The sequence below is a fragment of the Arachis ipaensis genome, chromosome B01 (assembly GCF_000816755.2).
Source record: "Arachis ipaensis cultivar K30076 chromosome B01, Araip1.1, whole genome shotgun sequence".
Lineage (NCBI taxonomy): Eukaryota > Viridiplantae > Streptophyta > Magnoliopsida > Fabales > Fabaceae > Arachis > Arachis ipaensis.
This window is the reverse complement of record NC_029785.2, coordinates 7449809-7464623: the sequence shown is the minus strand read 5'-3', so window position 1 is coordinate 7464623 and position 14815 is coordinate 7449809. Positions and strand designations below refer to the sequence as shown.

Sequence of the window (14815 nt, the reverse complement as noted above, 5' to 3'; positions counted from 1 at the left end):
TATATTAAATTATAAAAAATAAATCTAAATTAAAATTAATTTTCAGAAGACTTATTTATTTATGGAAAATGTCATAATTTTCCTATAGACTCCTAAGTTCAATCTTTTCTGAATTATTGGAAGACAAAGTTAGAAAAACAAGGATGAAATGCCTTTTTGCTGTCCTAACAATTTAACATACTTTTCTTTCTCCGTCACTCTCTTTCTCTTTCATTTCCTTTGTTTTCTTTTGCTCAGTCATTTCTAACCTTCCGGGACTTGTTTATTTGGACAGTGTGAAACCCGTGACGCGGTGCTTAATGCGTGGTACTCCAAGGACAGAAAAGTCATTTCACTCAAACTCAATGCCCTCAAAGCAAGGAACTTGTACTTTCAAATAGAAACGCCCACACCTGATTCCACACACTCACACCTCGCTGAACCTGACTTGAGCTGATACAGAAATTTTTGTCTTCAACAGCTTTCGGATTTTCATTTTCAAACCCACCCCATCACTTTTCTCTCTCTTCTCTCTCTAGATAGTAGATACTCAATAATACTAGCGATTGATTCTTATTCTTCTAGTATCTCGAGATTTTCAGTTATTTTCAGTAATCATCCCTGAAAGGTGATTGTTTCTTTTTTTTTTTTGAATGAATTTTGTTTGGGAGGGTTTAAGGTGAAAGTTGAAAACTTTTGTTTGGTTTTGGGATTCTGGGTTTTGGAAGTATTTTAAGGGTTTTATTTTATGTGTTTTTGTTTGAACTTGTCGGAACAAGCTACTACTACTACTACTTAATTACTTTGTCATTGTTCTCTGCGTTCTTCTTTGTCGGTTGTCGTTTCAATTTAAAGCTCTGTTTTCCGTGTTTCGATGATTTTTATGTCGTTTTCAGGTCGTTTTGACCGCCGTGGAGGACTTCGAATTTGAAGTGCTCTTTACGCTGCCGTGTGTTGGTGAGTATCGAGAAAATCCATTCAAGATTTTAAATTCTTAATTGTTTGGTTTTACTATTAGTTTGGAAGATTGTGCTTAGAAGTTTGAACCGGAATGTCCTTGGAATCAAATTAGAGAGTAAATTTTGAGCTGTTGGTGTTTGTGATAGTGAAGGCACTATAGTTAACTCTGCAATTTTTGGATGTGTTTGGGCTCTGAACTTTTTGAAGAATGGGTTTTTGTATAGATATAAATAACTTGCATTATTAGAGTGCAATATAATTTGTTATTTGTTGTTGGGGTTTATTATCTGATGGTGTTATTTTTCGTGGGGGAATGGTTCATTGGTTCTGTGTCTTTCATAATGTCAATGTGAATGGTTATTTGGTATCTTGGGCAATGATCTTTGTGTAGGTTTGTAAATAAATTTCTGTCACATGGCATTGTTTTGAGTTTCATATTTTATATATGCTACCAGTTCATGATGATCTATATTTCATTTTGTCTTCTTTCTTGTAACATGTGTTTTGTTCAACAGGTTTTACAGTCATAATATTTAGATATAACGGACAATGGTAGCTAAAATCCGGCAAAGTGCTACCGACTCACCCAACCCAACAAAGCCAGAGGTTGGAGAGATTGACACCAGTCCACCTTTTCAATCTGTTAAAGATGCTGTCTCTTTATTTGGTGAAGGTGCTTTCTCTGGTGAAAAACCTTTCATTAAGAAGGCAAAACCCTATTCTGCTGAGGTAATTGTCAATTTTTGTAACTTTATGCCTTGTAAGGGTACAAACTTCAAACCCCTTGTGGTAGGCAGAACTAAATCTGAAAGTTGCATATCTCCTAAGTGTATCCTGTAAAGTTAATGAAGTAGTAAGTAGTAACTGCAGTATAAATCTGTTATGGTTTTTAACATAGGTACTCGATTTAATTCTTAAGCCAAAAATGGAAATAAATAGTATTAGTAATTCTTTACTAATACATATTTAGAACAGATTTGCCCAAAAAAACAGCCATATTTAGAACAGAAAAATAAATTTTATCCCGAGAACTCTGGGTTATATGAACTTTAGTCCCAAAACTAGAATATAATTGTTAACCTCGTGGGTCTGGCATGGTGGCTCATCACTTGGTCCCTTAATCAAGAGATTGGGAGTTCAAATCCCACCTTGGGTATGGAAAGCATCCTGTGGTCAGCCTTTGCCGTTGGGAAGGGATTAGTCACTACGTTCAGTGTTAGATACCCTCGGGAAACCAAAAAAGAAAGAAGAAAATATTTGCCATATTTGGAACAGAAAAATGCATTTTATCACATGTTGTTCACGTCTACTTTTTAGGAGATTCCTCCTTCCTCCCCAAATCCACCCGCTTTGAAATCTCAAATTTGAATATCAAACTGCCACCATTTTCAAAGAAGTTAAGAGGCTAGGACAAGAGACAAAATGACTGGTTGCGTGACCAAATTCACATACCAAATCCACCTAGAAGTTTGAGTGTTGAATAGATCTAAATGTGGGTAGAGGAGGTGCCAAGAAAGGAGAGAGACATGAAGACACCAGAGGAGAACAGCATGTTCTTGCAACTAACTGAGGATACAACTACTTGGCCAAGACAATCTCCTCCACTGATCAACCCTTGGAGAACAAGGAAGTTAGATAACCGGTGATGATGGTATATTCTCACACTTCAAGCCCTTTTCAACTATGATAGTGGCCTATGTGGGTTCATCTCATGCCTAATCCTTAAAAACATTGCAAATGTTGTTGGAAGTGGTGGTGATACCTATGTTGCACTGTGTTCAGTGCAGTGCAATGTTGGCTGTGCATCTGTGAAGAGGCTGATGAAGGAGTCAGAACAGCTTGGAGGAATTGAGTCCAATTGCAATCTCTTATGCATTTCTTGATTGTGGAGCCTAGAGGAGGAAGGCGTGGAATCAGAAGTCCCAGAATCATTCACATTTAAGAAAGTTCAGGAATTAGGTTACATTTTCTTTTAGTTCAGGAAACAGTGCACGAGCTTCTTTGACTCCACGGCAGTGCCATCTTTTTTGTGCTTATGTTGAAATCATGAACATAATCAATCATATCAAACTCACCTTTCTAAGAATGGTTTATATGCACACGACCTTGGACTTCTTTTAACATGTTGAATTCTTTCCTCCTTTTGTTTATACATGAGCTTATTTTCAGGTTTTATATATCTCTGGATATTAGTTAATCAAATTCAATTCCGGAAGGAATCTTTGTTTAACTGAGCACCACAAATCTCAAGTTTTCTAATTACTTAGGCTGTTCTAACCACAAACTAGGTTATCTGGTTATGATTTATTTCCCTTCCTTTCAAGTTTAGTTGAATTTATTCTGTTCCTCTATTTTTTGCTATTTACAAACCTTGTTCTTTCATCAGAGTGTTTTGGCAAAGGAGACACAACTTCATATAGCCCAGAAAGAGTTGAACAAACTAAAAGAACAAGTAAATAATGCTGAAACTACTAAGGCTCAAGCTCTTGTTGAGCTTGAAAGGGCTAAAAGGACAGTCGTGGAACTGACGCAAAAGCTAAAAGTTGTTGATGAATCCAGGGAACTAGCGATCACAGCAACAGACACTGCAAAGGATCATGCGAAACAGCTTAAAGAAGTAAAGTATGGCAACTCTGATGGAACAAATGGTGCTTGGAAAGAAGAGCTTGAAGCTGCAGTTAAGAGGCATGCATCCATCATTACGGAACTCAATGCTGCAAAGCTAGAACTCAGCAAGATTCGTCAAGAATATGATTCTTCCTCGGATGCAAGAGAGTCTGCTTTCAAGCAAGTGGCAGAAGCAGAAAATGCGATGAAGGAAAACTCAGAAAGAGCATCTGAGCTGTCTAAAGAAATTATTGCTGTAAAGGAATCAATTGAACAAACCAAGCATGCATCTGTTGAAGCACATCAGCAGCAAGCAATGGTGCTAGCTGAGAAAGATGTTCTAAGACGATCATATAAAGCCACCCTTGAACAATCCGAAAAGAAAATGCTTGATTTAAAGAAGGAGTTCAATCCTGAGCTTGCCAAAAATCTTGAAACACAGCTGGCTGAGACATTGAGTGAAATTGGTGCTCTGCAAAAGGAAATGGAAAATAAAAGGACGTCGGATTTGGACTCCGTGAAAAGTGTCACTCTGGAACTTGATGATGCCAAGGAGTCACTGCATAAGGTAGCAGATGAGGAAAGCTCTCTTAGGAGCTTGGTGGAAGCTCTTAAGGTGGAACTTGAGAATGTAAAGAAGGAACATTTGGAATTGAAGGAGAAAGAGTCTGAAACTGAATCTGTTGTCGGTAATCTGCATGTCAAGCTTCGTAAAAGTAAGTCTGAGCTTGAAGCCTGCTTGGCAGAAGAATCTAAAGTTACAGGTGCATCTGAGGAAATGATCTCAACGCTGAACCAGCTGCAATCTGAAGCTGAAAATGCACGGCGGGAAGCAGAAGACATGAAGAACAAAGCCACAGAATTGATGAAGGAGGCTGAAGTTACCAAGCTTGCATTAGAAGATGCAGAGGAAAAGCTCAAAGTTGCACTGGAAGATGCAGAAGCAGCAAAAGCAGCAGAGGCTAGTGCCCTTGACCAGATTACGGTGTTAACTGAAAGGACAAGTGCTGCGCGCGCCTCAACATCCGAATCTGGTGCTAAAATTACAATCTCAAGAGAGGAATTCGAGTCGCTAAGTCGTAAAGTTGAGGAGTCTGATAAATTAGCAGACATGAAAGTAGCTGCTGCCAAGGCACAGGTTGAGGCTGTGAAGGCAAGTGAAAATGAAGCTATCAAAAGATTAGAGACAGCTCAAAAGGAGATCGAGGATATGAAGACGGCAACACAGGAGGCCTTGAAAAAGGCCGAGATGGCTGAAGCGGCAAAGAAGGCAGTGGAGAGCGAGCTTCGGAGGTGGCGTGAGCGGGAGCAGAAGAAGGCAGCAGAAGCCGCTTCTCGAATATTGGCCGAAACTCAGGTGTCATCAGAATCATCTCCTCAGCACTACAGGATTCAAAAGCAGAACCCTCCTCCTCACAAAATGGAGGCAAATAAGCTCGAGAAAGAGAAGGTCTCAGTTTCAAAGAAAGTCCTTGTGCCTACCATTAGCGGTATCTTCCACAGGAAGAAAAACCAGGTTGAAGGTGGATCTCCGTCTTTTTTGCCTGGTGAGAATCTTGCATGAAATTTGAGATTTGTTGTGTAGTTTGTGCAGCTCTTGAATGGGAGAGAAACAAAAAGTGATCTGTGTGTAGTAGATGAGAAATGAATGGATTATGGGAAGTGTTAATAGTGTAAATTGAACCAAGTAGATTATGTAATCTATTGTATTATGTTGCTTATGTTGAGCTTTCATGTTTGGTGGTAGCAACCCTTCCACGGGAAGCAATATCATTTAAATATGCATGCATACTTTGGAAACTTGTAAAGCACAGTGTGACTTAACACCACATTTAACATTTGGCTTAGTATATAATCTTTGTTAGATAAATGCATAAATGCTTGGAAAATATCTATTACAGCCACATTTCCCGTTTGACAGAGATGGTAGAACCATAATGTATGTTTGTGGTTTGTAGATGTCAAATGGTGAGTGTATCTGTATATCGTTAGCATTGCTTCTGTTGTAACATTGTATTATGTTGAAAAATGGAAATAGTGAATCTTTTCATTCTTCTTTTATTTTTATTTATTAGAGTATTAATTTAACACATTGTGCAAAGTCATTTCATACAGTCATTTGCTTATGCATTGATTAAAACTGGCGCAGCATGTCAGAATACTATTCTTAATCGTGTAAAAAAGAATCTTGAGTGTTTAAAATAACTAATAAACAAGTTATAATAAGAAAATGCTTATAAAAGTCTTTCTAAGATTATTAAGCAATGCTGTTTTTTAAAGTGGAAACACAATATTATAGATTCTGATAGATTAACGAAATAATTCATTTCCAAATATTAACCTCAAATTAGAGGCAATTTCTTTAAGTGCATTAAAAAGTATATTTTCCAAGATTTGAGACACAATTCGTCAATTCCAATAAAAATAATTAAAAACATGAGAAAACAATTATCTAAATTCCTAATCCGTCTTGTTGAAGAAAATCTAACAATGAATCTCATTAGTTGTGCAGTGTCTATATGCATGTGAGAGATATTCTTAATCATTCTACCTGATACCTGATATATTTTTGTTTTCCATTAGTAGCAATGAATATAAATAAATAAATACAAACATTAATATCGTATTTATCAAGTAATTTTACCTGTAGCATACTGACACTGTTACAATAAAAGATCATGTTTATTACACATTATAAACAAAAACAAGAAGAGAATTACACAAGTAGCAAAATTTTCCTGGCTTCTTTAACACAAGACCTCTTCGACACAAGACCAACTTAGTTACTGTTTGAACAACGGACTTTAACAACACGTATAAATCTTTTGCTCAATGAATAAAGCAGTTGAGCATCTCTTGGCAAAATCCCGTCTAAGTTTGTTTTTTGTAGGTTCCTTTCATTTTGTCTTTACTTTTTTTGTGTTTATGTAATATTTTTTTCTGTAAGTTAGTTTATGTAATCTTTTTGCAAATTTAATTTCATTTTTTTTCCTTGTCAAATTATGTTATTGTCAAACCTAAGTTCTTTGAAATTCTTTGAAAACTTAACATTTGTATTAAATACTTTGGTATTTTGGAAAGTGTTAGATTTATATATTCATATTATTTACGAGTTACATTTGCAGATTATTTGTTTGATGTTTATAATTATGCCAAATATTATGCTCTTTCATTATTTTCGTCTTTGTTGTCAAATAAGATATTTTAATACACTTTAAAATTGGTACTCACAAAGAGAATTGATTCTGCTTCCAGATAATAGATTTTGAACTAAAAATTTATGTTGATATTGTCAAACTACCATAGTTTTTCCTTTAATCATATCAAATAATTGTTTTTGACGTCAAAATATAAAATCCTGCATAACGCATACTACATTACCACTACAATATTAGTAACAAATAAAACATTTGTTAAATACTTATAAAAAATTACTATTAGCCACTTAAAAAAAAAACACATATGAATATGTAAGATATTCTACAATATGTTCTTTATTATTAATAGTATCACAAACTATTTTCTACACTTCTTTCTTATGAAAGAAATAAATGTTTTGTTTCCTATACGTAACCACATTACACAATACAACTACTTCTCTTCTTCTCGTATATATTATTAAAATTATTCAACTACTTCTTTTAATATAAGTTGAAAATGCACCGTATTTTGGAGGCATTAACTTTCAACAAATTCGTAAAAAAATACAAACAATTCTAAATAAATTTTTGACGTGGTAAACTACACCCCCTACACCCGATGGAGCTACAATAATTCGCCCATCAAGTTAGATGGGAGAGAATACAGATGATAACGGGACAGTATAAAGCAGGATAAGAACGAAAGATGTCTCCTTTGCTTCTCACAAAACATTATTAATTTATTATAAATATTATTACAACATACAAATAGAGTATTTATCTAAGATTACGAATTCAAAAATATAAAATAATACACCATATAATTATGGAGAGAAAGAATTAGAGAGTAGAATGACGCATTGTTAATGTTATGGAGAGAAAGAAAAATGCTTTTAAAATTAGGGTTAGATTTTTCGATGTGTGTTTATAAAATGACTAAAAAATCTATATAAGAAATAAATTACTAAGAATATTTAAATAAATTTAATAATTCGGGGATTAGTGAGGATGGGTGAAGATTTTTTCTCAAGTCCCTGCTGCGCCTGTTTCGGAAAAATTTTGTTTCCCATTTCCATTCTTGCGTCATATTTACAGACTATTTGTTTTATGTTTAAGATTCTGCCAAATGAAAACTACTCAAATAAATGTCAAAAACATTCTTTTATGAAGATGTTTTGTATAAAAGTGTAGTTTATTTATTTGGCCATATTTTAAATAAAAATAACACTTTTATAAATATTAACATTTAACCCTACAATTTATTATTTAAAGATAAAAAAAAAAAATTTCACATGAAGACAATTATAAAATTTTTAATAGAATATTCACCCTGTCAAATATTATGTTCTTTCATATTGTTTTTGTTGAGCAATAAGATATTTTAATACATTTTAAAATTGGTACTCGAAAAGAGAATTAATTCTGTTCCTAGATAATAGATTTTAAAGTAAAGATTATGTTGATATTGTCAACCTACCATAATTTTTTTTCCATCATATCAAATAATTGTTTTTGACGTCAAAATATAAAATTCTGCATAACACATACTACATTACGACTACAATATTAGTAACAAAATATTTATTAATTACTTATAAAAAATTACTAGTAGCTACTTAAAAAAAAAAACTCACATATGAATATGTAAGATATTCTACAATGTATTCTTTATTACTAATAGTATCATAAACTATTTTTTACACTTATTTTTTATGAAAGAAATAAATATTTGTTTCCTATGAGAAACCACACTGCACAATACAACTACTTCTCTTCTTCTGTATATATTATTAAAATTATTCAACTACTTCTTTTAATACAAGTTAGAAATGCACCGTACTTTGGAGGCATTAACCTCCAACAAATTCGTAAAAATATTACAAACAATTCTAAATAAATTCTTGACGTAGGTAGGCTACATCACTTATACCACTTTTTATTTTTATTATTGAGATTGTGGTGGTGTTTTTGAATAATGTGGAGAGTTGGTGTGTTTTTTTTGTATAGATGATCACAAATTTGAGGGTTAGATTTGTGTTTTAACGTTAAAAATTTTTTGAAACATGTAAATCGGACCCTCCGATTTGGAGAATTTTGATTTTTTTTTATTTTTTTTACTCAAAACTTGCCCTCGGTTTTCTATCCCTACCCAAAACTAAGGTTCAGTTTTTTACTCTACCCAAAATCTGATCCTCAGTTTTCTACCCCTACCCAAATCTGAGCCTCCGATTTGTAGTTTCTAATTTAAAAAAAAAACAATTATCTCCATATCCATAAAAAATACATCACCTCTCCATAACTATGCATAACACACCTCTCCAATCCATTACTAAAAAAATTAGCCCACTTATACCCGAGGGAGCTACCCAACAATTTGCCTCATCAAATTATTGATGGGTAAAAATAGAGAAAGCAACGAGGCAAGACAGGAACGGAGATGTCTCTCTACTTTTTGTTTTCGTCTTTAGATTTATTCTCTATCTCTATTTTCGATTTCTGTCGTAGAAAAATATTGCTTTCCATCAACATTTTTTGTAGAGTCCCGTTTCCTGCGGGAAAATGATTCCCTGTGAGGATCCTATTTTCCATCTTCTTATATTGATAATTTATATGAAAATTCTAATAAAAAATAAAAAAAATCACAAAATATTATTACAAACATTATTTTTTTTTTTAAACAAAGCAAGCTCAACACATTAGAGTGGAGCAAAACAAACAAACATAAAATAACTGCATACAACAATCAATCCTCTGGCATCTTCGGTATTGTCATCAACCACCAAAATGATCCCGTTCATTTCACTCTTTGTAACTCAACAACGTCCTTGTTAGAATGCTCTCGACACCTGCACTTTTATTATTGAAGACTCTAGCATTACGTTCCAACCAGATGTTCCAAATCACTGCAAAGAACGCTGTCATCCATGACTTCTACTCCTGTTTTTTGGCGTGCATGCCAATCCAGCTCACAAACAGTTCTTTCATGGTTCTCGGAAATACCCACGCTCTACCAAAAGACCTCGGCCAAGTGCACCACACCTGCCATGTTATCTCACACCGAAAAAATAAATGCTCAACCGATTATATCTCCTTGTTACACAGTACACAAAGATTATCACTATGAATAGCTACACCTAGTCTAGTCAACCTCTCCTTGGTATTAACTCTACCAACTAGCACAAACCATCCAAAGAACTCAATTCTTGGAGGTACCAAACCTCTCCAAAGTGAACTTGTGAAGCTATAGCTCGTGATCTCGTCTGACAGCATTTCCGATTGTATGACCTGCATAAAGGAGTTTGTAGAAAAAACTCCTTTATTATCAAATTTCCACACAACATTGTCCTCGCTCCCAGACGACAACTTCACTGGCCTTAACCTCACATGAAGCTGATGGACAAGCTCCAGCTCCCATTGGAACAACTCCCTCTTCCATTGAAAATTCCAAATCCACTCTAGGCCATCCAAAAACCGCAATCCCCAATGACAACTCCTTGTTGGCTAGAAGTAGATAAGAGTCTTGGAAAACTCACTTTCAGCGGACCACCTTGAACCCAGTTATCCTCCCAAAACCGGGTTTTCCTTCCATTGCCTACTTTCATCGCCAGGCCACTAACCATTTTTTCTCGAACCCGTTGGTCTGTTATATTCAACTGAAAAATGTCTTTCCAGGGCCCTCCTTTTACTGGTAAAGGCTGATTTGCTAACATTATATTAGGGTTCAACTTGTTGCAGGAACAAACAATCTTCTTCCACAGCGGGCAATCCTCCTTTGAAAACCGCCACCACCACTTTTAAACAAGAGCGTTGTGTTTTTAATCACTGCATCCCCAACCCCCAAGCCCCCAGCCAATTTTGGAGCCTGGACCAACTCCCACTTGACCAAAGGTATACCAAAATTACCGTCCTCCTTGCACCACATAAAGTTCCTTTGTAATGCAATCAGCTTGTCAGCCACCGTCTTCGGCATCTTGTACAGACTTAGGTAATATATGGGTAGGCTATTCAGTACCGATTTGATGAGGACAAGCTTACCTGCTTTATTTAGGACCTTCGCTTTCCATAAGCTGAGCTTCTGTTCCAACTTATCTATGATTGGTTTCCAGGTCTTCATTAGGCGCGGATTTGCTCCTAAAGAAATTCCGAGGTATCTAACAGGTAAGACAGCTTGCTGGCACCCCAGTAGGCCACACGCATGATCAATCCATCCTTGCTTACAGTTCACCGATATCAGATTCGATTTATCAAAATTGATGCTCAGCCCAGACATCAGTTCAAAACACCGCAACAGCCTCTTATAATTTATGATCGTCTCAGTCTCCGGTGGGCAAAACAGAATAATATCATCTGCAAATTGTAGGTGCGATAATGCAATATGATCTCCCCCGACCAGCAGCGGAGCAATGCGCCCATTCCTTATGGCTTCGCCCAACATCCTATGCAAAACATCGACCACTAGCACAAACAAGTGGAGAAAGGGGGTCTCCTTGTCTCAGTCCCCTCTCCATCTTGAACGGCTTGGACGGTGACCCGTTTACCAGGACTGACATAGTAGCCGTACTAACACACTCCTTCACCCAATTCCTCCACCTTTGGCCAAACTCCATATTCTGTAGCACAATATCTACAAAGCTCCATCTTACTCTATCATAAGCTTTTTGAAAATCCAGTTTGATAATAGCCACCGTCTTTTTCCGCATTTTCAACCAATGAACCGTCTCACAGGCTATGAGCGCTCCATCATGGATTTTTCTACTCTTAACAAATGCAGTCTGAGTCTCACCTACCAATCCCGGCATAACGGATCTCATCCTTCTCACCAACACCTTCGAAATCACTTTATACACACACCCCACCATACTAATCGGCCGAAAGTCCTTCACCTCCTTTGCACCTTCAAACTTTGGGGCTAGCGTTACCCACGTGACATTCACATCCGTTGGTAACTTAGCACTTTGAAAGAACCCCAGCACCGCTGCAATGAATTCCTGACCGATGTCCTCCCAGCATTTCTTTATGAAGTTCATATTGTACCCATCACTCCCTGGGGCCTTAGAAGATTTGCAGTCCCACACTACCTCCTTGATTTCCTCCTCAGACAGCAAAACTTCCAAAGCTTCAGCCTCCTCTCTAGGGATCTGTTTCAGTAAACCATCCCTGACACCAATCCTCGGAGCATATTCCTGTCGATAGAGATCCTTGTAGAACCCCCTGATTGCAAATTTTATTCTTGCCTGGTTCCGCACAAGTCGTCCATGAATCATCAGGCATCGATCCTATTATTCCTTCTTCTGGACGAGGCAATGTTATGAAAGCATCTGGTATTCTTATCCATGTTGGCAGCATGCTGGGACCGAGACATCTGTTTCCAGTGGATTTCCTTCTTGATGTACCATTTTTTGCAAAAGCTCACCAGCGCCTTCCTTCTAGCCTCCGTTGTACCATCATAGATCCCATCGCTGACTAGGTTGTCCAGCTTTGTGATCTCCTCCTCAAACCGCAGCAGTCTCTTATCCATGTCACTAAAGTTATCCTTGTGCCATTGTCGCAGTGGTACTGTTAAAGCCTTCAGTTTACATGTGAATTGAGCATCTCCCAAGCTTCTCCATTCATCTTTCACCATCCTCAGAAATCCCTCATGCGTAAACCAGGAGTCCAAACTTCTGAACGGTCTAGGTCCCCCTCCTATCCTTGTACCTTCCACAATCAACGGGCAGTGATCAGACAAACTCCGCGGGCCACCTTTTAGTCGCATATCCGGAAACTTCTCGGTCCATTCAATATTGACCAAGACCCTATCAATCCGACTGCACGATCGACTCCTGAACCATGTGTACTTCCTATTAGCAAGAGGTAAATCGATCAACTGCATGTCATTCACCCACCTCTTAAACTCTTCCGCTGATGGCGGCAAGCTAGTCATCCCTTTGCGATCCTCAACTAGCAAAATTTCATTAAAGTCCCTAAAAAGCAGAACGGAACCTAACATAACCCTACAACATAACTCAGTTCTTTCCACACCTCCCGCTTCTCCTCCTTCCCATGTTCCCCGTATACCAAACAAAAATCACAAAGAAAGTTGGTCTTTGTTAACACTCCTTTAACGCACAACCACCGCTCACCTTTATAATAATTTCGTATTTTAAACATTACATCATCCCAAAGCAGTAATAGACCCCTAGCCATCCCTACAGACTCCACAAACTCCCAACCAACAGTACTATGTCCCCAAATTCTTGCAACATCATATTTAGTAAGCATCTCTCTTTTTGTTTCAAGCAAGCCTAACATGTTCAAGTTATACTTTTTCTTCAAAGATTTTATCATGCTTAATTTTTCGTCTCCCCTCAACCCCCGAATATTCCAACAACTCACCATCATTTAAACAAATTTTTACTCACCTTATTTTTATTCTTCGGCCGACTCCTTCTCGCCTTTTCTCTTTGCTTCGCCAACTTTCTCTTCGCTGCTATTTCTTCATTCTGTGCTTGCAAAATTCCCATAATATCTTCTTCTACATCATATAAAACAGCGCCCGATTCCTCCGCGAGAGTCCAGGTTGCTTTATTTTCCTGCATCTGCTCTTCCTGCGTAGCCATGTATTCATCTCCCCCTGAATGATCCCTCCCTGTCTTATTACAAACATTATTATAATATACAAATAAAGTATTATCCAAGATTACAAGTCCAAAAATATTAAATAACACATTATAGTTACAGAGAGAAAGGATTGAAGAGTAGGACAGCGCAGTGTTAGTGTTATGGAGAGAAAGAAAGACATTTTTTAAATTAAGGTTAAGTTTTTGATAGAGAGAGATCCCTGACCTTTTGTCCCGCAGACATTTTCGTTCCTAACCATTTAAAAATACTTTTAAGTCCCTGTGCAAATGCTTCCGTCAAACCGAACAAAAAAGTCCCTGTGCACATGTGGCATACGAGGGAGAAGGACTTTTTTGTCGAGTTTCAAACTACCATTCCACTCAAGCTGTAATTCACCCTAAAATGAAATTCACCACAATTTTCCTGGACTGCTTGAAAAGCTCGGGCAGGATTGCTCCCGTCAGCTTTGGTGTTGAGATCCAACCAAATCAAGCTGAGGCAGTCGCCTAGCTCTGGCGGAATGCTGCCGAAGAATAAGTTGTTGCTAAGCTTCAAGATCGGCAAATTCGAAAGCTTTTCAATTCAGAGGAATCTCTTTTGTGAGCCTGTTGTTCGAAAGGGAAATCTAATTCAACTCGTGCAGTTGCTTAAACAGGCAGGGATGCTTCCTGTTAGCTCATTAAAGTTCAAGATCAAATTCTGCAGCGTCTTTATGTTATCTAGCTCCCGTGTAATCTCACCGGTGAGTTGGTTCAGCCATATGATCAAGTTTCGAAAGTTGGAGATATTTTCATTCAGGTAGTTGAAGCTCAAATCCAATCCCACTAGGTTGAAATAGTTATTGAGAGTAGACGGAATAGAACCCGTGAAGTGACTATTCCGTAGGAACAGTTCCTTCAAAGGATTCCTAGAATCTCTTCGAGATTGTACCATAGAAGTTGTTCGAACTCAGATCCAACAATTTCAAACTCACCATCTTCGTCAATGACTCCGGAGCAACCCTTCGAACTGGTTGAATCCAACAGAAAGCTCCCTCAGCCCCTCCATTTTCACAAAAATCTCAATCCATAACTCATCGGAAAATCATCTGGTATATCGAACGAGACGAGAAACTAGCATGACGTGAACTCATCGGGAACGGTACCCGTGAGGTTGTTGGACAAGAAATTGAGTTAGATAAGTGTAGAGCAGAGAGCGTCCGTGGCGACCGGAATCTGACCGGTGAAGTGGTTGCCAGAAAGGTAAAGGAACTAGAGCGAACGAGTGGGGAGTGAGAGAAGGGACCGGAGAACTGGTTGCCACACAAAACGACGTAATTTTTGAGGGAGAAGGATTTTTTGTCCAATTTTTAAAATTATAATTCCACTCATATGTCAGTGTGTCACTTTTAAGGAGATGAAAAACTTAAAAATATTTTCAAATGGTTAGGAATGAAAATATCTGCGAAAAAAATGAGAAACTTATTAATTTTTTTTCATATATATATATATATATATATATTTATTGTGAAATGACTAAAAAAATCTATA

The 14815-nt window shown here is 37.1% G+C and overlaps 1 protein-coding gene across 1 annotated transcript; it reads left to right on the top strand.

The window, feature by feature from the left end:
* Positions 158–5512, top strand: LOC107615786 (WEB family protein At5g55860). The gene is made up of 4 exons (XM_016317842.2): positions 158–607; positions 876–936; positions 1455–1668; positions 3326–5512. Exons 3-4 carry the CDS (start codon positions 1489–1491, stop codon positions 5108–5110), a joined length of 1965 nt encoding a protein of 654 aa, XP_016173328.1. The 5' UTR covers positions 158–607; positions 876–936; positions 1455–1488; the 3' UTR covers positions 5111–5512.